This window comes from Scyliorhinus torazame, chromosome 22, assembly GCF_047496885.1.
Source record: "Scyliorhinus torazame isolate Kashiwa2021f chromosome 22, sScyTor2.1, whole genome shotgun sequence".
NCBI lineage: Eukaryota > Metazoa > Chordata > Chondrichthyes > Carcharhiniformes > Scyliorhinidae > Scyliorhinus > Scyliorhinus torazame.
This window is the reverse complement of record NC_092728.1, coordinates 96,862,735-96,885,748: the sequence shown is the minus strand read 5'-3', so window position 1 is coordinate 96,885,748 and position 23,014 is coordinate 96,862,735. Positions and strand designations below refer to the sequence as shown.

At 44.4% G+C, this 23,014-nt stretch overlaps 1 protein-coding gene across 2 annotated transcripts in view; it reads left to right on the top strand.

The window, feature by feature from the left end:
• The window catches only part of ass1 (argininosuccinate synthase 1), a 165,691-nt gene that overhangs the window by 68,658 nt on the left and 74,019 nt on the right, over positions 1–23,014 (top strand). For both annotated transcript variants that reach the window (XM_072488677.1, XM_072488678.1), the window contains exons 7-10: positions 2,130–2,200; positions 2,536–2,566; positions 18,005–18,095; positions 21,014–21,098. In XM_072488677.1, the coding sequence (XP_072344778.1) occupies positions 2,130–2,200; positions 2,536–2,566; positions 18,005–18,095; positions 21,014–21,098 (278 nt within the window). The remainder of the gene's footprint in view (positions 1–2,129; positions 2,201–2,535; positions 2,567–18,004; positions 18,096–21,013; positions 21,099–23,014) is intronic.

Below are 23,014 nucleotides of genomic sequence, written 5' to 3'. Positions count from 1 at the left end.
TGGCAACAACAAATCATTTTCCAGTAGTAAATTTTTGGCTTATGAATAAACATTTATTTACCAATTTCATGATTTAAAAAAAAAAGTAAAACTGCAGGCTTTTCTAGAATACTTAGGGTGGAAATGTTTCAGCTTTAACAGGGTATAGGATTATAATTGACTTTCCATTTGAAAAAAAACTTCTCCCCAGTGCCCAAGTAGTAAAGTTTATTTTTTGTAATTTAGTGATTTTAAGGAAGAGCCTCTTTTGGGATATTTTATTTTTGACTGGATTTGTATGACTCTGGATAATAAGAAAAAAAATGAAGAAACCTTTTCACTTCAGTGCAGGGCTCATGAAGAGTATCCATTTTTTGGAGCAGTGTTATTCATCACCGAAGCTTGTTTCATGTGAAAGATTCCACACTAAAGCTTTCTTTCCGTCTGCCTTAGTAGCTGGTGGCATTTCTGCAAGACTGAGTTTCGAGAGCTGATGGCCCTGGTCACCAGGGGTACTGCTCTGTCGCGGTGATTAGAGATAATTGGGGCCAAAGTAATGAATTACTTCATAATGTTGTTTGTTATCTATGCTTCAGTGTATTGTATGTGATCTGAAGGAGGAGCCTCGCAGTGGGAGGTTGAGAAATCGTATCAATTCAAAAGAATAGATACTCATCTTCTCTGCATCATGCCTTCATTTAATCTTCTCCTGCTCATAACTCTTCCATCCTGCCCTTGTCCCCCTGCCCTCAGACACACACGTAACATCCTTGAAAACAGGTGTTGATTGTCTCTTAGGAACTTAAATTATCCTTACATTTGTATAAAAAATGACTAGGAAGTACTGGAAATATTAAAGAATTCAGCTGAAGATTCCTCTTTAACGCACTGATCACACATTAAGTTCCCCTGTGTAATCTTTTGTTCAGTCTTGGAGCTTGTCTGTAATTCGTAGATCATGTCTTATTAGTTCCCAGCACAGCAGTCAACCTTGAGGGGAAATTGATGAGCAGTGTGTGGCTTTTAAAGCAGGGCTTAATTTGACAGCTGGAAATGGCACATGCCGAACAATTAGTCAAAACCACAGAAAAAATATAGTAGCCCAGTCAGTTTGGGTGGTTAGAGTTCTCCGAAGTACGGCAAGGTGGGGAAACAAATAACTAGGTGCAGTAAAGAGAATGTCGAACCTATGTGCACACTAACTTCAATGTATTGTAAAATAAGGAATTCAGGAGAAATTATTTTAGAATGGTTAGAATTAGATATGCTATCAGGTGGAGAATGTGAGGCGAATAGCATAGATGCATTTAAAGGAAAGCTTCATAAGTACATGAGGAAGAAGGATACGTTGATGGGATTAGATGAAATAGGGTGGGAGGAGATTTGTGTAGATCATAAAAGCGCTGGCAAAGATCAGTTGGTTTGAGTGGCCTATTTTTGTGCTGCAAATTCCCTGTAATGGTATTTTTCTTTTTGTGGGTTGGGATGGTGTCCTATAGACAGTTGCAGTACTCTAGAATGAGCAGCAGCAAGGGATGGTATATAATGGGTAAAGTACAGAGATGATGCAAAAATTTAAAATTATTACGTTTCATTGTACTCAATTGGGGATAATTTTTAGTTGAAATGACACTGCAATGTTAGTAGCAAAAATGTTTATGTGATCCCTCTGCTTTTTTAATGAAGACAGTAATATTATTTAGAAAGAGATACATCTGGGGCGGGATTCTGCGTCCTGCCAGCCCCGTTTTCTTGCGTGGCGTACACTCGCCAGCAGCTGGATTCTCGGTTTTCCACTGTGGGCCACTCCACGTCATCGGGAAATGCGCAGGTGTGGTGCGCTGCCTGTGGGGCGGAGGAAATCACCGACGGAGAATCCTGTAGCTGAACCTTTCTTTCCCTAAGATCACTTTCCTCGTCTTCTACTGAATTTGTCGAAAAATTGTGAGGAACATTTTATTATGGGGATAGGGTAGATACGTGGGTTTGAGTAGGGTGCTCTTTGTAAGGGCTGGTGCAGATAGCCTCCTGCACTGTAAATTCTATGATTCTATGATTATAAAGAATATTACTTGTACTTAACAAGGCTCTATTATGGATGTTGGTTTAAAATTTCCCAAATGATCGTTGATTTTCTTTTATGATGATAGGCACATGGCATTCCTGTTCCTGTCACTCCCAAAAGCCCTTGGAGTATGGATGCTAACATTATGCATATCAGGTAAGATTTTGAGCATCGAATTAAAAGTGAAGTTAAAAATTGGGGTTTCACAGCAGATCCATCTATATCTGAAAAAGAAATATAATTGTGAAGACCCTTTGTCAGAGCCTGTTTGATGATGGATTCTACTGAACATGCAACAATTGTTTTCCTTTGCAAATACTGACAGACCCGATGTGTATTTCCAACCATTTTCTGTTCTTTCCAGATTTCCAGCACTCATTTTTATTTTAATCACTACTGAGTAATGTACTTGTTTCAAATACTCGGCATCTTAATATAGTCTGGTCCTTGGTAGCTTATTCCTTTGTATTTTTTTAAATCTTTTCCCACAGCTATGAATCTGGGATCCTGGAAAACCCCAAGGTAATAATTCATGACATTGAAATACTCTCAAATATGCTGTTAAGCTTATAATGTGTTGTGTGTGACCCATAATTTGAAATTTCATGGGGGTAGGGGGAATGGCAAGGCCAAGCCCTGGTAGTATTATCATCTGTGTTTTAAAGCTTTTTATTGCTGCTGAGATCAATGGGGGGGGAAACATTCTATGTGACATTGTACAATACAATGTCACATCGAAACAATAAAGAAGCAATTAGACAGATGAGCCACATTCACAGAGGAGCGCTTCAAAGTTGTCAGCTTGCAGCAGTGGTTTCTCTCAATGTGAAATGTAGGGTCTTGTTTGATCGAAGGTCATGAACTAATACAATTTTCGAAGCAGTAGCAGCCAATAGGCTGGCTTTTCATTGCCATTAGCCATTTTCATGTCTTCACTACAAGCTTTTATCCGGTTTTACTAGCATGTTTACTCATTTATATTAGAGAGGGGGAAGCTACTGATGGGTTTTATATAATCTGGGGGAAAATACAATTTGCTTTAATGAAACATTGCTTGAAAAATTGACAGCGTTAAATCTGACCTCAAATGATGTAACATGTCTTTTGATCATTAAACATTTAAGGCTCGTTTTTACATGCCAATTTGTGTGATGTACTTTGGATCTGTGCAGCCACACTTGAAAAATTAATGGGAAAACACTTGGTTTAAGAAGTGTGTTTTTGTGTATATACATGAGCAATCTGGAATTTGTTACAGGACTGACTGAGTTGAGGTGATGGTGCAAAGCACAAGAGCGAAGCTTGAATGGTTTAACGTCATCCCAACCTTGACATGTTTTATTCCCTTGAAACACATCAGTCTGCAATAGTCTCTAATATAGGGAAAATTACTGATTTTCACTTTTATTTTGCTGGTGACAGTTCCTTTTGTGCAGTATGATGAAAATCAGTATTTTACCGACTTTAATTCTTGGTGATGTGAAAGTATCCATGTTGCAATATAGTGAAATTTCACTCTGACAGTAGCTATTTTAGCAGAAGCATTAACCCAGTAAGGGATTTAAGGATGCTGTCATGATACCTAGCTAAGATAAAGGTAGAATATTGGACTCCCATATCAGGCCTGAATTGATTACCACCCTCAATTGATATTTGACTTTGGCTTAGTCATTCAGAAGAGGCTATCAAACAGACAATATAGGTCCGACATCCAATCCATACACTATACCTTATTAGCCAATTTCAATTTGGTAGCAGTAGGAACACCATACAGCTAGCCTTGAAATTTCTGGCCCAGGTTAAGGAGTTGAAAATCAACCAAAGTTCCTGTTTTGGATCAGGGTTTGGTTCAGCTGTGGGACAGAATTCTCCGGTCGTCGGGATTCACTTTTCCTGCCAGCAGCACACTCCCGCCTGCGAGATTCCAGGCGGCATGGGGTGGTTACAATGGGAAATCCAATTGACAAGATAGAATCCCGCCACTGAGAGACACGCGGCTGGGGAAACTGAGACTCCCGCCCATGATGTTTCCTGTGATTAAGTAGTCTATAGACAATTAACATTGAGCAATATGACTGCATAGACACTCATGGGATTTTCATTTTTTCACTACAGGCTGCCTGTTTTTACAAAGTGTCCATTTCAAAAACATAATTAAACAAGGGTGTAAATTGTCTCTTTCAATTAAGTGCTATCAAGTGAACATCAGGGGCGTCATTCTCCGACCCCCCGCCGTGTTGAAGAATCGCCGGGGGCTGCCGTGAATCCCGCCGCCGCCGGTTGCCGAAGTCTCCGGTACCGGATATTCGGCGGGGGCAGGAGTCGAGCCGCGCCGGTTGGCGGGCCCCCCCGCTCGATTCTCCGGCCCGGATGGGCCGAAGTCCTGCCGATAAATTGCCTGTCCCGCCGGCGTAAATTAAAGTACCTATTTACCGGCAGGACAAGGCGGCGCGGGAGGGCTCCGGGGTCCTGGGGGGGGCGCGGGGCGATCTGGCCCCGGGGGGTGCCCCCACGGTGGCCTGGCCCGCGATCGGGGCCCACCGATCCGCGGGCGGGCCTGTGCCGTGGGGGCACTCTTTCCCTTCCGCCTCCGCCACGGTCTCCACCATGGTGGAGGCGGAAGAGACTCCCTCCACTGCGCATGCGCGGGAAACTGTCAGCGGCCACTGACGCTCCCGCGCATGCGCCGCCCCGATATGTCATTTCCGCGCCAGCTGGCGGGGCAACAAAGGCCGTTTCCGCCAGCTGGCGGGGCGGAAATCCCTCCGGCGTCGGCCTAGCCCCTCAGTGTTGGGGCTCGGCCCCCAAAGATGCGGAGCATTCCGCACCTGTGGGGCAGCGTGATGCCCGTCTGCTTGGCGCCGTTTTGCGCGCCAGTTGGCGGACATCGCGCCGTTTGGGGAGAATTTCGCCCAGGGTAACAGAAAGACCACAGTTAACTTGGCATCTGGGACCCGATTGACTGTTCGGGCTCATGTTTATGCTCCATATAAGCCTCCTCCCTCTTCCTATAATCCTGTCATCATATATTTCTACCTCTTTCTCCCAAATCTGATTTTCTAGCTTCCCCTAAAATGGATCTCTGGCAAGCATCTCTTCTGCTCTTTGTGGTAGGAAGGTGTCACTTTCTTAACACTCATTGGGTAAAAATGCAATATGCAAATGTGTCTCCAGTATGCTGTGAAAGCACTTGCTACCATTATTACAGCGGTGAATGTTGGGACAGCGAAATGCTCTGCCATGGAGAGGTGGAACAATTAATTAATATATTTTAATCTGGCTCCAATAGCACAACTGGGGACCTGGTTTGAAATTGACTGCTGTTTCATGGGGTTCATGGGAAATTCTGCAGTAAAGCTGAGGTAGGAACTGTTGGCTCCCCAAGTTATAAAGATGTTTCAGAACTCCTTATGTGCCAGGAGCAACTGGAATGCTCTCCTGGGCCCCTCAAAAGAAGCTTTCAGATTCTCCCAGCATGATCCCCTGAAAGAAAGTGGTATTTTGTATGGTGCACAATGGGGTCCAGACTCAGGACTACATGATAAGTGTATATCTGAAGCAAGAAGGTCAGGGATCGAAATAAATCAGTCCTCTGGTTTCATCAATATATTTGACACAAGCTACCATGACTGGCCGTGGCACCACAGATTGCTTGCCCAAGCAAAGACTTCAATTTCTAGTTACCTCCTGATGTTGAAGTGGGCTACAGGGTTGGGCAGTGAATTAATGCAGCTTCACAATAAAATCTTATTTTTTAATTTGAAGTTTTTTGCAACAACTTCAATTAATAGTTGCCAGGAACACGAAAGATCCCATTGTGGGGTGAGCACTGACTCCTACGCTGCTCATCAACTAGTTCTGAAAAGGGCCCTCAACAGGGGTTGACACCCTCCTTTACATCTTCAAATGGACACTACATATTCAGCAGTGTGAGCAGTGCCTGTGCAGTTTGGGCACAGCTCATCCCATTGTTAAATTGGTATGTGTTATGGCTGAAAAGCAGGTGAAATGCATATAATTTCTACCCAAATATAAAGCAATCTAGGTCCAGCTGGAATGGGAAATTGATAAACATTAACTGATGCATATCTTGTGCAGTAGTTCAATGCTATTTAACCCTGGAGTGAGATCAATAGGTAATCTGAATTGTTGATACCAAAAATAATTGGAAAATTTAAACAAGTTTTCAAAGCACACCCTATATATATATATATATATATATAATTATGTTTTTTTCACCTTTCTGTAACTCCTGTTCTAATCAAGTTACTTGCTTCCATGTGACAGTGAACTGTTGTTAACTACAAAAAGTGCAGCAACTCGCGTCCAGGAGATCTTTCAAAATACCCTTTTTTAAAGAAAAATCATTATGCTGGCTTGGATTTTTGTTTCTAGACTTAAAATAATTCATTTATACATTTGGAAGATTTCTAATTAATGCATGTCCTACAAGAACAAATGAGCACAATTATGCTCCTATTTAATGGAAGAAGGAAACTGCTGCTCTTACCACACTTGTCTCCTTCACTTTGAGGTCTAGTGATTTTTATAAAACTTATTAGAGTAAAGGGGTGAAATTAAATCATTTAGACTTTTATCAACAGAGTTTTAATTTGTCCTAAAATCTGTTTTTAAAAAATTAAATACAAACTTCTATTTACTTTGCAGTGGGATTTTGGGAATACCCAGAAGGCTTGGTGGTGAGGGTGTTGGAGGGGGGAGCTGTTCTGAATGTGTGCAGTGGCGCAACAAGAACATTTGGCTACAGAGAATTGAAAGCAGATGGTATAACCATTTTCTGCTTTTGTGAGGCCGATTGAAGGGCAATGAGGCAGCTAATGCAGCAAAAGATAGAAATTTACTTGCTTTAACTTCATGCAGCACCCTGAAAGACTTCATTCAGGCCAAGCTCAACAATATCAGGCGATTGAATAAATGTTATCAGCATCGATAGCTCTACATGATGGTTTAGTTCACGGCCCATTTGCCTCCAATTTCTTCCCTTCACCCCTTTCTGGGTAGACTTTCTTCAGATTCTCTGAGGCTGACATTGCAGTCTGGCCTCCTACAGCGAGGGCTAAATGGAACTCAGTGATACAGTGTACAAAACGATTTGTTTTTTTGAACCAGAGCAAGCAGAACACCGAACAATCAAGGAAAGCTGATCGAGCGGTGGTATATTTTCATTTAAGAAGTAGTTGAGGTCAGATTCAAATTGGAGACGATCTGAATTTCAATGTTTGGTAAAGAGGAAAAAATAATTTAAGTAAACTTTCTATATGCAGGAAGAGACTGGTTATTGTGTTTAAATAAAATATAAAGTATGTCTAATATCATTTAATTCAATATTTTCACATCAGTTCTCTTTAATTTGTTTTTCTTGGCACAGTACATGGTAGGATTAACTCTATAGTTACCTGAGAAGGTCACTAATAATAATTGTGTGGAGTTCATAAAATAACAAATTGGAACATGAAGCTCATCCAATTAATTACCTATGCAAATTATTTTCCCATCCATGCTTTATTCCCATTCTGTGAGTTATTAATTCATTACTTAAAATTGTTGCATTGTAATTCTCTTAATATATAAAACAACAAAAAATCTAATAGTAATCACAACTTGGTCAAAGGATCCCAATAAACTTTCAGAAATATGAGCCCTTTGAACAAGATATAATTCACCTGCAAAGTCCCACGACCCTTTATACTGTCACATAGATTTATTCTGCAGCATTTGCTTAAACTGCTTTTCTCCCTTCTGTGTCTTATTCACTGTCTGCCTTGCACCAACACAAATAATGGCACTATGTTGCTAAACTGAACGTGCATGCTGCGGTTTTCATAACTGTGCAACTTACTGCAATTGGCATAGTATTATAATTGTCAACTGTTAGGAAAATGAGTATCTCCGAAGGAAAAAAAAGTCAATTATAGTGACAAATTGCACAGCGGAACTGAACCTGTGAGTGTAACGTAGCAGCATGGCATTTCAGCTGAAAGGTATTTTTCAGGGCATAATTTATGAATTCTTTCTTGTTATTTGATATTATGTGACAAAATGTAATGCCTCCACCCCACAGAGGCAAGTTTGGAGGAATGAAGAGCCTTGTAATTACGCAGGATGTGCAGGGCGGAGATCCTGCCACCTTCCCAACTCTCCTCATCAAGTTCCGGGTGGGACGGGTGGAGGCCTTCACAAACGGAGGCCATTTGAGAGCCCCAAGTAACCACTTAAAGGCCTTATTCCACCACTGCTGGAATTTAACATGTGGGATAACCCCAAAGCAAATGCTGTAGGGTTAGCTTGTAGCCTGGTGGGGAGGGGAAGTGCCTCTTTTTCTCAGGCGCTCTGTACCCAACCCAGAGACTTGGCATCAGGGGAAGGAAGACACATAGAAAGCACACTTCCGCCCATGCTTTTGACATCCCTGGGTCCCCCATCCCTTTCCACTTACCTTTCTCCCATGTCTGCAGATTTGGAGGCAGCATCCTCAGTGAATAAGCCCAAACTGTGCTCCATCTCCCACAATTCCCCCTCCCACAAAATGGCCCATTATAAGAAGTCCTTATCGCACAACCAGGGATTATCCAGGCGGTAAGTGGTATGTTGTCTAAAAGACAGGAGTCAGACTTTGTAAGAAAATGAGAAGTACCAGAGCTCATCTCACACCGAGTTGTCATCATCCTCTATCCCACAGATCAGACCTGCTGATGCTATCAACCCAGGGCCAACACCCTGTTGTGATGCCCAGACTACCCTCGGAGGGGGAGGGAGAGCTGTGCTAAGGGAAAAGTGGAGAGGCGGGGAGGGCAATGGGACTGGGGGGCTGACTAGGGAGTGGGGGGAATGGAGTTGTCGGTCTTTTGGACTCCTAGTCGGAAAATCAGAAGGTGATTAGTTTGACACCCTTGTTTGACGGCCCTAAATGACTCGTTCCGCAATCTGTTGAGGCAGCTCCGGGTCCTCGCCTGGCTCCTCCTGAACAACGTCCTCGTCCGACGAGGCCTGCCCACTGCTCTAGTATGTCGCCCGCTGTTGCGCGATGTTGTGCAGGACACAGCAGGCTACCACAATGCGCGCGACACTCTGGAGACAGTATTGGACAGCCTCACCAGAGCGGTTAAGGCAGCGGAAGCGTACCTTTGCGAGGCTGATGCATCGCTCGCTGTCTCTCCTAGTTGCTGAGTGAGTATCCTTATAAAAATTCTCCACATCGGCCTGAGACCTGTGCACAGGCGTCATCCGCCATGACCTCAGCGGATAGGCCTTGTCACCCACTCTCCACCCCTCACCCGAGGGTGCACCTCAAAGGTGTGGGGAACCTCCGAGTGCACCAGCATGCATGCATTGTGCATGCTGGATTGGCATCATTCACAGATGTGCATGATGTGCAGCTGGTGATTGCACACCAACTGTACATTCAGGCAGTGCACCCCTACCAGTTAATGAGGGGCATCCCATGTCAAGACTGTGCTCTGAGGGTGACATGCATGTCATTAATAACCCCTGGGGCTTGCCAGCGATGGCAGCAAATCCAGGAGCCCGGGCATTCTGGTGGGCCTTGTCCAGGTTAAAGTGGATATAGATAGATGCCTAGGCGCATTGGGCATCCACGACCAGGTTAAAGTGGATATAGATAGAAGCCTGGGCGCATAGGCATCAATGACCAGGTTAAAGTGGATATAGATAGATGCCTAGGCGCATAGGGCATCCATGACCAGGTTAAAGTGGATGTAGATAGAAGCCTGGGCGCATTGGGCATCAATGACCAGGTTAAAGTGGATGTAGATAGAAGCCTGGGCGCATAGGGCATCCATCACCAGGTTAAAGTTGATGTAGATAGACGCCTGGGCGCATAGGGCATCAATGACCAAGTTAAAGTTGATGTAGATAGACGCCTGGGCGCATAGGGCATCAATGACCAAGTTAAAGTTGATGTAGATAGACGCCTGGGCGCATAGGGCATCCATCACCAGGTTAAAGTTGATGTAGATAGACACCTGGGCACACTCGGATGCATCTGTCCACAGACGTTTGCAAAATCCTGCACAGTTTCCAACTCGAGCCTGAAACAAGTGAGGGGCATAGATATTGAGGTCAGCCATCAACTTGATGGCCACAGGTATCCTCCTCCTAACCCTCGCGGTGCCAGATGCGCCACCATCTAGCACAGGTGGCATACGGTCTCTTTGGTGAGACAGAGTACGACGGTGCAACACACCAGGTCTGGCAGCTCCTCCAAGGATGAACGCCGACGGTAGAAATGTGGTCTGATGTGGCACCGTCATCGTAACTCCTCCCCAGCCTACCTGGTAGACAGCCGGCACTTAAGCCTCACCGACTGGCCCTTGCTATTCTGGGGCAGCTCCTGTCCTGCAGGGTCTTCCCTGGCACCCTCACCCTACGATGGAGGTGCCACATCCCCGAACGGGGAGGGGGGGGGGGTGGGGAGACAGAGACTGTCTCCAAGTTGAGTCTTCCCTTGATCATCCAAACCCCCCGAATTACATGATCATCCTGAGTTTTAGTGCTCCCCTGCCCCACCCATCTGGAGTACCGATGGCTGCTACAATTGGTGTTAGCAATGAGCTCTGTGACCTCTATCCTATTTCTCTCAGAGGGGTCTACAGTGGGTGTTCCCATTGAATGAGCCTTGTGCCTTCCCACCAGAATAGTGGCAGCTGCTTGTGTTGTTCAGACGTTCATACTGCGCAGGCATGCGGCTCCATGCTAAAAGACTGGTGTGCTTGCACGTCCTACAGATGGGAGTCATTGAGGCATGTGTGCCTTTGCCGAGAGTGTGATGTGGAGCCTGTTTGTAACACAAAGGTTGTGACAGGAGCCGTTCAGGTTTCTTGGGCCCGCACGAGATCCAAACTCATACTGTGTGCTACCAATGGGGCGCGTGGCCTTTCGGGCCTGAAGCGATCGCCTGATCCTTAGGGGTGGGTTAGCTGATAGTCTCATGAGTGAGGCTATTGTTCTGAAAGTGGCTGTGTGCCAGGGAGGGTTCAGCGGACACCAGTACATGTGCCCTTTGTGTGGGGCCAGCTCTGTTAAACTCCTGCTTCCTCTGCTGTGGAGTTGGGCATCTAAGGAGTTCAATGAGGAGTGCCAACACCTGGTGGTCCAATGATTGAGCTGGCCACGTTCATCCCCTTGATTATACCGTGGATACATGAGAGTTTCCAGATAGGCAGGGTAGATGGATGTCTACATGATCAGGAGACCTCCGAGCATTTCCAGGGGGCTGGCAGCAGTCCGCAGTTTAAACAGTCAGGAGCCTGTAAGTAACACCTAAGGGGCGAGTTGCTAGTCTTTTACAGCAGCAATGGGAGGACCTGCCACAGCACCCCGAGATTTTGTTTTCTCAAGGGGGAGGGGGGCAGTGGGAGGGGAGCTCCTTCAATCACATGGGTCAAAGAGGCTGCTGATGGTACCTGTGCCCTGTGAGGGTGACTGCCTCAGCCCTAGGAATTGCACTCCAGATGCAACTGGAGTGCGAATGGTATACTCTCCAAACATCTTTTTGTCATCAGTATCACCGAGTAGTCAAGATGACAAGATGTGTGGCATGCATCCTATGAACGTCAGTGTGCAGCTCCTGCATGCACTCCTAAGTGCTGCTGCATATGTCTCTCCATGAGATTGACCACTGTCAATATGCACTCAAAGCCCTGAGCCATGGTGGCACACATGAGCTGCTTAACTCCTCCATTTTCTGCTTGTGACCCTGCACTGCTTCAGGGAATTCCAGCATGCGTGAGCACATCTGTTACTGCTAGTCTAAGTAGAGCTCCCTTTCCTGTGACTACTGAGACCCTGCATCTTTGCCCAGCTGAGCAGGATTGTGGCAGTCCTCCATCCTCCAAGTGAGACTTCCCATAGCTACCCTCTGCTTCTGTCACCCCCTTCTGCACACTCATGACATGATCACACCCAGTGCCACTCTGACGGTATCTGAGCTGGTGGAGGTTGCACTGTACTGAAGGTGATGGTGTAATGGTAATACCACTAGCTGAGTAGCTAATGCTCTGGGGGACATGGGTTCAATACCACCACGGCAGTTGGTGGAATTTAAATTAAATTAATGTATCTGGAACTAATGGTGACAATGAAACTATCACCGATTGTTGTAAACCCCCATCTGGTTCACTCAGTCCTTTAGGAAACAAATTTAGCCATTTTTACCCAGTCTGGCCTACATGTGACTCCAGACCCACAACAATGTGGTTGACTCTTAACTGTCCTAGCACGTTCAGTTAAGGACGATTAGGGATGAGCAATAAATGCACGCCTTGTCAGAAACACCGACATTCTATGAAAGAATAAACTTGTCAGTCGTGATGTTGCTTGGTCTGAGCTCTGCTCTGGAATGCTTGGCCCAGTGATGGTGAAGGAGTCAGTCTTAGCACCTCGAAGTCAGTACTGTGGGTGATGCAAGAAAAGATTATGAGAATAGCCTTGGAGACCAAAAGCCTCTGCCCTGCTGAGGTTTCCCAATGCAGCTCAAGCTTCATGCTGCCGTCAAGTTGGAGTGCAATAAACCCCCTTAATGTACACATTGAGTACATATTCACCATCTCTAACATCACTGTGGGTGTACATACACCTCAGGAACTGCAGCGGTTCAAGAAGACAGTTCACCACCACCTTCTGAATGGCAACTAGAGATGGGCAATAAATGCTTGCCTGCCAGTGATGCCCACATCCCGCAAATTAATTTTAAAAAGTTCAATACTCAGAGGACTGTCTTGAAGCTGGTAGCCATAGTGGGTTTTAATCAAGCCTGCTGCCATTCAGTCCAACTCTCTTCCTGCCCCCAACGCTGATAATTGATGTCCAACCTACCAGCTAGCCAATTGATTAGTTCACCCTCTGAAAATTGTCGCAGCCCTACTCAGCTGCCCCTGGAAGGAAAATCCTGTCCATGATCTCAGTTGACCAGGTGTAGGAATAATTGATGATCTGCTACATTGTAAAATATAATGCATGAATTGAAATTTGATTCATGTTTAAATGCCCCTTAAATATTGAAGAGCAATTGGGACACCACTCTACCTTTCAAAAATGTTTTGAAATTAATTACAAGTTCGAGGAGCAGCTTGTCTGGATGATTTTGTGGGCTAGATTTTACTGTACAAGAACACCATTAATTTGTTAAACATTATGAAACCTAGCTGAATATAGAATTGTCATTTGATGTAAAAGACAAGGGGCGGGATTCTCCAATAATGGGGCTATCTCCCCACGCCCGCGAAAAAACGCGCGCAAAGCACTCTGGACTTACCTGGAGTAAGTCCAGGGTGATTTTGCAATTTGCAGGGGCTAGCAAGGCCCCGAGGTATTCCTCGCAGCTCTGGCTGCCGATACGGGGCCCTGCACGTCCGGTCGGGTGTCCGCGCATGCGCACGGCGGCGGCCTCAGTCGGCCATACCGTGCGACATGGCAGACCCACACCGCGGACTGGCACCGACAACATAGGACCCCCCTGATCGCGGGTCTGACGCCCATTCTCCGCCCCCGTCTCTGAGCACGATTTCGATGCAGAGGCTGGGAGAATCTCGCCCAAGATTTTACAGATGTCGACGGGTTCGAAAAAACACGCCACCGACTGGTTTGCCGGTTTGCTGGCACCATCACATCCTGGGCCATTTTCCCAGAAACCGGATTGGAGTGAGCGGGGCGAGTGCAAAAGGCCTATTAGGGTCTATTTTCAGAGGCTGACTGGAATCAGTACAATGTCAACATTTACCAAATTGAAATTTTGTTGAGAAAAGTTGCCGTCTTTGTTGATCTATTTAAAACTTTTTAGTAATTTTGTTCTTATAAATATAATCCTTTAAATATACTTTGAAACAATTTTTGGCTATAAGCAAGTTCCCAAAATGCTCATTATGTCCCCTTATTGTACGTGTTGCTTTGTTTGTACCGCATTAACACTGTTGCTAATGAAAAGCCATTTACTGTTTGCTGCAAGTGTTTGGCACGATTTATAATGGGGATTCCTCCCATATAGCTAAGCTATTAAAGTTTTTTTTAAAAGACGGTCCAGCCCCCATGCTGTGATTGATGTTGGTACCTAAAATAAAGCATTCTATCCTTTGACACAGAATTGTTCTCTAAATGGCTTCATCTTTAACTGGTCTATCACAGTCGCACAAAGTGCCCATTTTTTTTAATAAAGTGCGATGGTCAAACATCTGCCAAGGTGATAGATCTGCATTGGCTTTCATTCAGTACCAAATCAACTCAAATTTTATATCAACCGCAGGCTTTGCTTCTTGCTTGACTTGTTCCTCTGAAACTACTCTGACTCCAGCTGAGAGCATGTCAAAGGATGAGATGAAATCAACTTGAGGGGAATTAAAGGCGTGATTTTTTAGCCTCTAATAATGGCGTAAGGGTACCAGTTTTTAAGAAACAATTTTGTTTTTTGGATTTAAAACCTATTCAGCATTTTCAGCATGAGGCAGGCTTTTTATTGTACTATCAGTACAATTACAGGGAGAAAAAGTTCTCTGAACGAATAATTTAATATTATTGCTGATTAAAGTTTTTTTTTAAATGATCGTTTAACCTCTCTTTTTAAAGAGAGTGTACCAGGAATAATGGGCATGATTTAGACCATAGAATTCCTACAGCGCAAAAATAGTCCATTTGGCCGATCAAGTCTGCACCCTCTGAAAGAGAACCCTATCTAAGCCCACTCCCCACACTATCCCCGTAACCCCATACATAGCCCCATCTAACCTACACATCCTTGGGGCAATTTAACGTGGCCAATCCACCTGATTTAATGGAGAAGGAACAGATTCCAGTTTTGGGTGCATTTAGCGGGGTATTTCCTAGCACTTGCAGTGCTGAGAATGATCCCGCTCTTAACAGGAGTCTGCATCTTTTCTGAGACCTTGCTTAGACCCATTTTCTGCACTAACGAGCTCAGCTTGTCACTGCAGGAAGAGATCGGAGTGCCATCTAAAAATGGAGCCCTGATCTCTCAACACCCCTCTGCAGCCTCCGGACCCTTCTAATGCCCCAACCTGCCAATTAGGGGGTCCTTGAGGCCCCCCCATCCCTGGCATGGGCAAGATACACCTTGGCACTGCCAACCTAGCACCCTGGTAGTGCCCTGCCAGCCCGATAGTGCCACCTCGGTATTTCTGTGTAGCACCCATGTGGCACTGCCAGGGTACCAGGTTGCATCGGTGGTACCACCCTGCCAAGAGCCTGACCACCCAGGGACCCCGATTTCCCCCCCCCCCCCCCCCCCCCCACTCATGTGCCATTATGCCGGATTCATGATTGTTGTGACCAGTGCTAAACGACGCCTAGCCGAGGTCTCTGGCGTAGACGTATTCAAATGGGCCTAACTACTCATGGAATATGCAAATCTTGTTCACGCCCGTCAGGGCAAGAACCAGATCTCGATGCCTCGGAAAGTCTCGTTAGACCTCACAAGGTGTAACGAGCATCGTAAATCTCAAGAGAGACCTCATTGAGTCCCAAGTCAGGAGCAACGAGACTGTTAGATCACATGCTATATTTTTGTTTGACACCAGTGGTACTAATTGCTACGGACACTTCAGTATGGTTCTTGAGTTGCACTAACCCCAAAATTATTGCAACCATTATTTCCCCTCCTACAGTTAAAGAAGCATGCTTGTGCTTTAATAGAAAAAGAACCAAAACTTCAAAACCAAATTTGTAGCTTAGCTCAGTTTGATCAATGCATGGACCACCCTTATTAGATCACTACCTTCTACAGTTGTTCTCTGTTCCTGTTGACAAAATTGTGGCTTTGTTTTCAGTGCTACAGTATCTTAAAAATGTGTAGCCTAAGTATAGAGTGAATTTTATTTAAAAAAACAAATTGAGTTTTTTGATCCTATTTTAAGCTGGGAGGAATTATTGTTTTGCAGACATTGTGGGTCTCACAACCACTTTTGTGTTTACTTAAACTTATTCGTCTGAAAAAATAACATTTGTCACTAGATTTCCGTATCAGTAATTGATTCAACCATTAAATGAAACAACATGTGCTCCCCTCTACCTCTCGATTTTGGTGGTTCTTTGTAAGGTTATTATTTCATCCAGCTTCCCGGATCAGACTGTCTCAGTAAAAGTGCAGGGCTTCTGCTCAGATTTTTGATAGTACCATTTTAAAGCTCACTGCTAAAGCGGTGTACGGCAGTCTCTGGTGGTGTCTTTACTTTTCTCAAGTTTTTTTCCCCCTTTCTCTCTTGCATGTCTCCCCTCTCATTCTTTCCCCATGCCTTCTCTTTCATTTGCCCTTCTCTCTGATATTTGGAAAAAAAATGTTTTCCTTTCTGACTTTTGCCTTTTTCTCTATGGGGAGACATGCAGACTCTATTTACTCTTTCTCTACAACAGAAAAATTGAGATTTTCACCTCTTTATATCTGCCGTTTTGATTCTAGATCTCACTATTCTAAGGCACCACATGTAGGATTCCGAACAATGCTAATACAGCGTACTTGCATGAAGAATTAGACTGAAAACAGCAGGGAAACAAATACCGGACAAAAATATTTTTCTTCTTTTTGTTTCATTGCTTTTGTCTGATTTTGAACACGACAGAAGCACAAGTGATATGAATGGCTGACGAATGATGTGTACAGTGGATCCTTCTGAACTGCTACACAACATGAGGTGTTCTTACTGCGGCCAATTGATTCTGTTTTGTTTTATTTAAATTGCTAGTTGAAGACTAGGGTAGCACAGTGGTTGTTAGCACTGCTGCCTCACAGCGCCAGGGACCCGGGTTCAATTCCAACCTCGGGTGTCTTGTCTGTGTGGAGTTTACAATTTCTCCCCATGTCTGCATGAGTTTCCTCTGGGTGCTCCGGTTTCCTCCCACAGTCCAAAGATGTGCAGGTTAGGTGGAATGGCCATGATCAATTGCTCCTTAGTGTTCAAAGGTTAGGTGGGGTTACAGGGAGAGGACGGGGGAGTGGTAGGGTGCTCTTTCAGAGTGGGTGCCGAATCGGTGGGCCGAATGGCCTCCTGCACTGTAGCGATTCAATGATTCTTGTAGATAAAAGGTTATGTCAGCCGAGTTTTGCATTTTTAGGGCAGTGGTGGATGAATTCTTGACAAGAAAGGGAGTGATAGGTTATCAGGAGTAGGCAGAGTGCAGATTTGAGGTTACTTTCAGATCAGCCATGATCTTATTAAATAGCGGACCAGGTTGGAGGGGCTGAATGGCCTACTCCAGCTTCTTGTTCATATGTTCATAAACCTGCATTGTCACGTGGTTCTAGTAAGGTTTTGCATAGGTTACTGCTCAGCTCAGCGCTCAGAAACCCATTGCCAAATGTGAAGTCAGCTAACTCAGCACATAAAGCTGAGAATGCACGAAGTTTCAATTCTGAAATCCATTTTAAGCACTGTATGTTGAATAATTTGATTTGTGCTCAAATTTTCATGAAATAGCTAGTTGCAAGGTAACAGGATTCAGCTGTTAAGTTGCAAAGCACATGAATGGGAAAAATTCGAAGTTTTTTTTCACCAACTGAGATTCATTCTTTCCAAGTTGTGTTCTGGGCGACTACCTCCTTAACTCTTCTTTGAAGGACAAAATGTATGACTGCAAATGACAGGAGTGGGGCGCAGACAGTGGGTGGAAGATTATTTTCAGTAAGGGATTCAGCATGATTTTCATTTGAAATCAGCATTCATTAAGTTATGTCAATCTGGATCCATATTAGGAATTTTTTTTTGCATATGTTATGCAAATATATATTATTCAATAAACCATAAAGAAAGAAAGTAGAAAAATATACAGAGAAAGAAACAATTGCTCTCCTTCTCCCAGGGTTGCTCAGGCAGCACATAATGTCACACTGCAGAACAGTGTTTTTTTAGAGAACTGACAGTAAGTATAAATATGCTTTAAAATCAGAAATTGATTTTGTTTTTCTCAATAACCTGACAGAATCACGCACCGGATGGTATGTTCATGATGACAGTTGACCCAGCAAAGTCTCCAAACACTCCGGACGAATTGGAGATTGAGTTCAAAAATGGTAAGTTTTTTTTCATTTTGGGATGAGGATGGATAATGGAGGACGAGATGATTGTAACCAAGAAGCAGTTGGACCATAATAAACTTCGGAATTGCAAGATCCAAAATAGCTTTGTGTCTTTTTCACTGAAGAATCAACTAACATAATGGCCTGGATATGTGTCTGCTGGGAGTGCCAATTAGAACTTTGAACATGCATTGCCTATGATTTTCTGTCCATTAAAATTAATAACAACAACTCCAATTTGCATTTATATAGCATATGGTGTGGTGCCCAGAATTGGACACAGTTCTCCAGCTGGGGTCTGACCAGTGATTTATAAAGGTTCAGAATAACTTCCTCGCTTTTGTACTTTATGCCTCTATTTATAAAGCTAATGATCCCATGTGCCTTTTCACCAACTTTATTAACTTGTGCTGCCGCCTTCAATAATTTGTCTGTGTGAACTTCCATTTCTCTCTGTTCTTCTTTAAGATTGTGTCATTTAATTTGTATAACTTCTCTTCATTCATCCTTTCAAAGTGTTCCATCCAATTCATACTTTTCTCTGTATTAAATATCATCTGCTATATCTCTGTCCATTTCACTCGTCCATGTCCTCCTGAAGTCTGCAATTATCCTTCTCATTGTTTACTATATTTCAAGTTTTGTGTCATCTGCAGACCCTTTATAACTTAGTCTTCTAGCTCATTTATATATAAATATATATTTTAAAAGGACAGTGGCCCTGGAGGACATCATTGGATACTTACATGCAGTCTGAAAACTACAGTTCACCATTACTCTCTGCTTTCTGTACCTTGGCCATTTTCAGAATGAAAGTTTTGCTAAACAATCTTTTCTGTGCCTTGTAATCAAATGCTTTTTAAAATCCATATACACCATTTGCAGGACTTTTCCCGTGGGCTTTGGAACCCCACTGTCAGGGTCAAATGGGGATCAGAAGACTTCACTGTGTAAGGAACAGTAACCTGGCTGTGATTTTCCCCAGACTGGCCTATCAATGGCCAGAGGGCAGGCTCGCTACTCAATTAGAACAGTGAGTGGGTTCTTGAAACTGGAGAGCCAACAGGAGGCCCTCCAGCACTGAAGAAACAGCAGGCTGCCTTTCAGGCAACTTCACAGTAAAAAATGACCGTAGCAGTGTTCAGGGAGCTTTCGATGTCTTTCCTTTCCTTGTCATGGGAATGTGTTTAGTCTATGCCTGAACTATCTTCTTGAGGCAAGCTTGAAGATTCAGGCTCCCAACAGTTGAGTTGCTCATCGTTGCTCCCCGTCCTGGCCCTTCCACTTGTTGAGCTCATTTTCATTGTTTCAATATTTTCAACAGATTTGAGGACCCCCAACTCTAATGCTTATTGAGCTCCTCGCAATTGTTCTGGACTCTGGCCTTACATTGGCTCAAGTATCCCGTCGCTGAAGGACTCAGGCCCAGATGCTCTCACACAGGCTTTCTTGGGTTACAACATCCACTTTGTATATGATGAAAATAGCATTGACATAATACATCTGGTATAAGTGATTGTATTGTCATTAAGTATATCTTTTTAAAAATTTGTTAATTTTAGAGTACCCAATTATTTTTTTCCAATTAAAGGGCAATTTAGCGTGGCTAATCCACCTAACCTGCACAACTTTGGGTTGTGGGGGTGAAACCCGCGCAGGCACGGGGAGAATGTGCGAACTCCACACAGACAGTGACCCGGAGCCGGGACGAATCCGGGTCCCCAGCTTCGTAGGCAGCAGTGCTAACCACTGTGCCACTATGCCGCCCCCATTAAGTATATCTTTATGACTAAAAACTATAATCTTAACTCATTTTGAAATTTATATTTTTGGAATAGTCAAGCTGCTGATGTGAAACAGAAATTTTCTGCTGCCGATGTGAAACAGAAATAGAAATGCATCTTGAAAGTGCTGCATTATTAAGCTTTTCCTTTTAAAACCGCTTTTTATTGTGTTTTTATTTCAGAAAAGCAACACACGGCTTTTCTAAAGCACTATTATGTTAACTTCTTTTGTGTCTGGGAATAGATGCCCCAAAATCTAATACATTTATTAATGGCTGTAGGGGACTAAGCCCCCCTGCTATAACTATTCATCAGAGTTAATTTATTTGAAGTTTTAATCTAATTATTAACTATTTTCAGACTTAAGTAGCTTTTTGGACAACAGGATGACTATGTTGGCGCTCACGAGGCTGAGTGGAGGACAATACAACAGGCGCAAAAATTTGTTGGGGTTTAGTAATCATTAATGTGGAGCTTACATTTTATAGAGAAAAGGCTAAAAAGGCTATTTTACTCTGATTGGCAACTGATTGCTGTGCTATATGCTAATAAGGTAGACAGATGGATGTGAAGGAGATTAGAGACTGGCTTTCTGCTTCTCCTCCTTCCAAACCCCCAACTGCTTCCTGTTTCATTTATTGCTCATTTCGTGCAGCTAATAAGAAGGCCAATGACATCTCCTTTTTTGCCTGTTTTGAGCAATGATTAATTCATGGGGTTATTCCCCTTGATGGACTACTACAGACATTCACCTTTGTAGGGCAGGATAATGTGGAGCATGTGTGCATGCCGACCGTGCAATGTGCGCTCCCCTCCATTTATCAGCCTGAAAAAGCCCATTCTATTCGCTCATTTGTCCAGCCTGCATGAGGTACTGGTGGGACAGAAGGTGCTGTGGCATACACAATGCTGAAGTGTGAAATTTAATTAGTAAAGGGCTTGGCCATGATTTCACGGCCCAAAAGAAAGGAGTTTTTATGTCTCTTGAGCTTCCTCAGCCAAAGCCCACTGTGCTCTTAGTTACTGGGGTGTATTCATAGTTCATATATGTCAGCCCCATTTAATGCACCAGCCATGAAGTTAGAGATCCTTTGCCTTGAAATGCTTTCCTTTTTTGCTCTGCTGCAGGTGTCCCTGTCAAGGTCACCAACCTGGGTGACAAGACCACTCGGAGCTCGGCCCTTGAACTGTTCATGTACGTCAATGAAATTGGGTAAGACTATTACAAACCTTATTTCCCTCAACAATTTTCACTTCTCAACAAATTTGATTCTTGTATTTTTATGGGAACAGAAGAATCAATTCTCTTCATTTAAATTTTGATTTAGTGTAAAGTTTCATTGTTACCTCGCTACCTCTTTGCACTACAGGAAGGATAATGGGTAAAATAAATTGAGAATAAGTTATAAAAATTAAGACTGGAAATACATTTACAAAGATTCCATCTCAATTACATAGGTAATGCATTTAAAATCAATAAGGTATATTAATAATTTATGCGGTAAATATGATATTGCTGACAATGACCCTTATAATTCAAATGAAAAGTGTGAAGGCAGAAAGTGTAATATTAGCAGTTTGCTGGTACATCCCTTGAAAAAGTGGCTGATTGAGGGACCGCACATTGTTCGGTGGACCTTCCCAAAAAGAGGTACTGTAAGTCTCTCACCAGCCATAGGCGAGACCCCAGAAGCCATAACAAGGATTCCGCCCAGAGTTTCTAACTTCATTGCAGTATTATTCTCAAGGATGGCAACTTAGCCAAAGAATTTCTCCCTGTGTACTGGCATTACAGTTGAATAGTGTTTCTGTTTCTCAAATGTTCCTATTTTTATTTAGTTTTAATGTCAACATTTATAATAACTACCTAATGGACAAAAAGTCTTCATTGAGAAAGAAAATGCCTGGACATCATTGACACTCAGCCACATGCCCTGAAAATCCACCTGATTTGTTGGCAACCTGCCACAACTGCATTGGGAGGCCACAGTTGTAAAATGACAGGGACCTGGTTGTGCAAGATCAGGGGTCAAGATCAAGATTCCCCATTCCTGACACCAGTATCAGGATTCCTGATCAGGCAGAGAATGGAGCGTTTCCCGAAAAGCGGGGGGGGCCGCAGCGAGCTACCTGTCCCCTGCTAGCAGCACCATGCAAAACCATGATTCAAAACCATGATGTCCAAGTATTTAAAACTGATTAATGGGCTTACCACAAACAAAGCACACATGCACTGATGCCACTGGAGCCTCCCTGGCATATTGTCTCTCTCAAGAGTAAAAGCATCACCAGTGATATTGTCTGCTAGCCCACCCCTGAGGATCACAAGCTGTCTCCAAGCCTTACCTGTCCACCACACCCTTGATTCCATCCCCGGCCACGAAACATGACCAAATCCCTGTCACAGCCTTTGTGTAGAACCCAGGCTCCACATATCACAGCAGCTAAGGTCCTAGCAAATGCGCACACCCCTCGCTCTCCCTCATCTGTCGGACCTTCCCGCACACCAGGCTGTTAGCATACAGCTGCATGCCTGCATAGTATGAACGTCTCCACCATACACCCTTCTGGTGGGAGAACATAAGGCTCACCTAATGACAGGACCAACAGTAGACACCACCGGCTAGCACCGGCGCCAACCAAAACTCCCGCCTCCTGCGCCAAAAGGGGCCGGAGAATGGCAGGGTCCGGGGCCGTGCATGCGCACGGCTGATGACTTGCAGCGGTTGTGCCGTATAGCATGGCGCCGGCTGTGCGCAGACCTGACCCGCCATCCGCGACTCCACAGCCCACCCCTGGCCATCCCCCCAGCCCTCGCAGAACCCCCCCACCCCGGCCAGCGGCACGGAACCTGGCTGAGTGTGGTGGCACTGAACACAGTCTGCAGCCGCCACGCCGGGTTAACGATTTGTCTTGAGGACACGTGTCCCGTGCCATCGGGAACTCAGCTCATCGGGGGCGGAGCATCGCGTGTGGGCTGGCCGATGAGGTGCCAACGGCATTGTGGTGGCACGTGTCACCATGATCCCATTTCGGAGAGGGCGGAGAATTGCAATCCGGCGTCAAACTGGCGCCGGCCCAGATTCCAGCGTCAAAATCGATTCTCCCCCCAATTGCCGATTACGATAT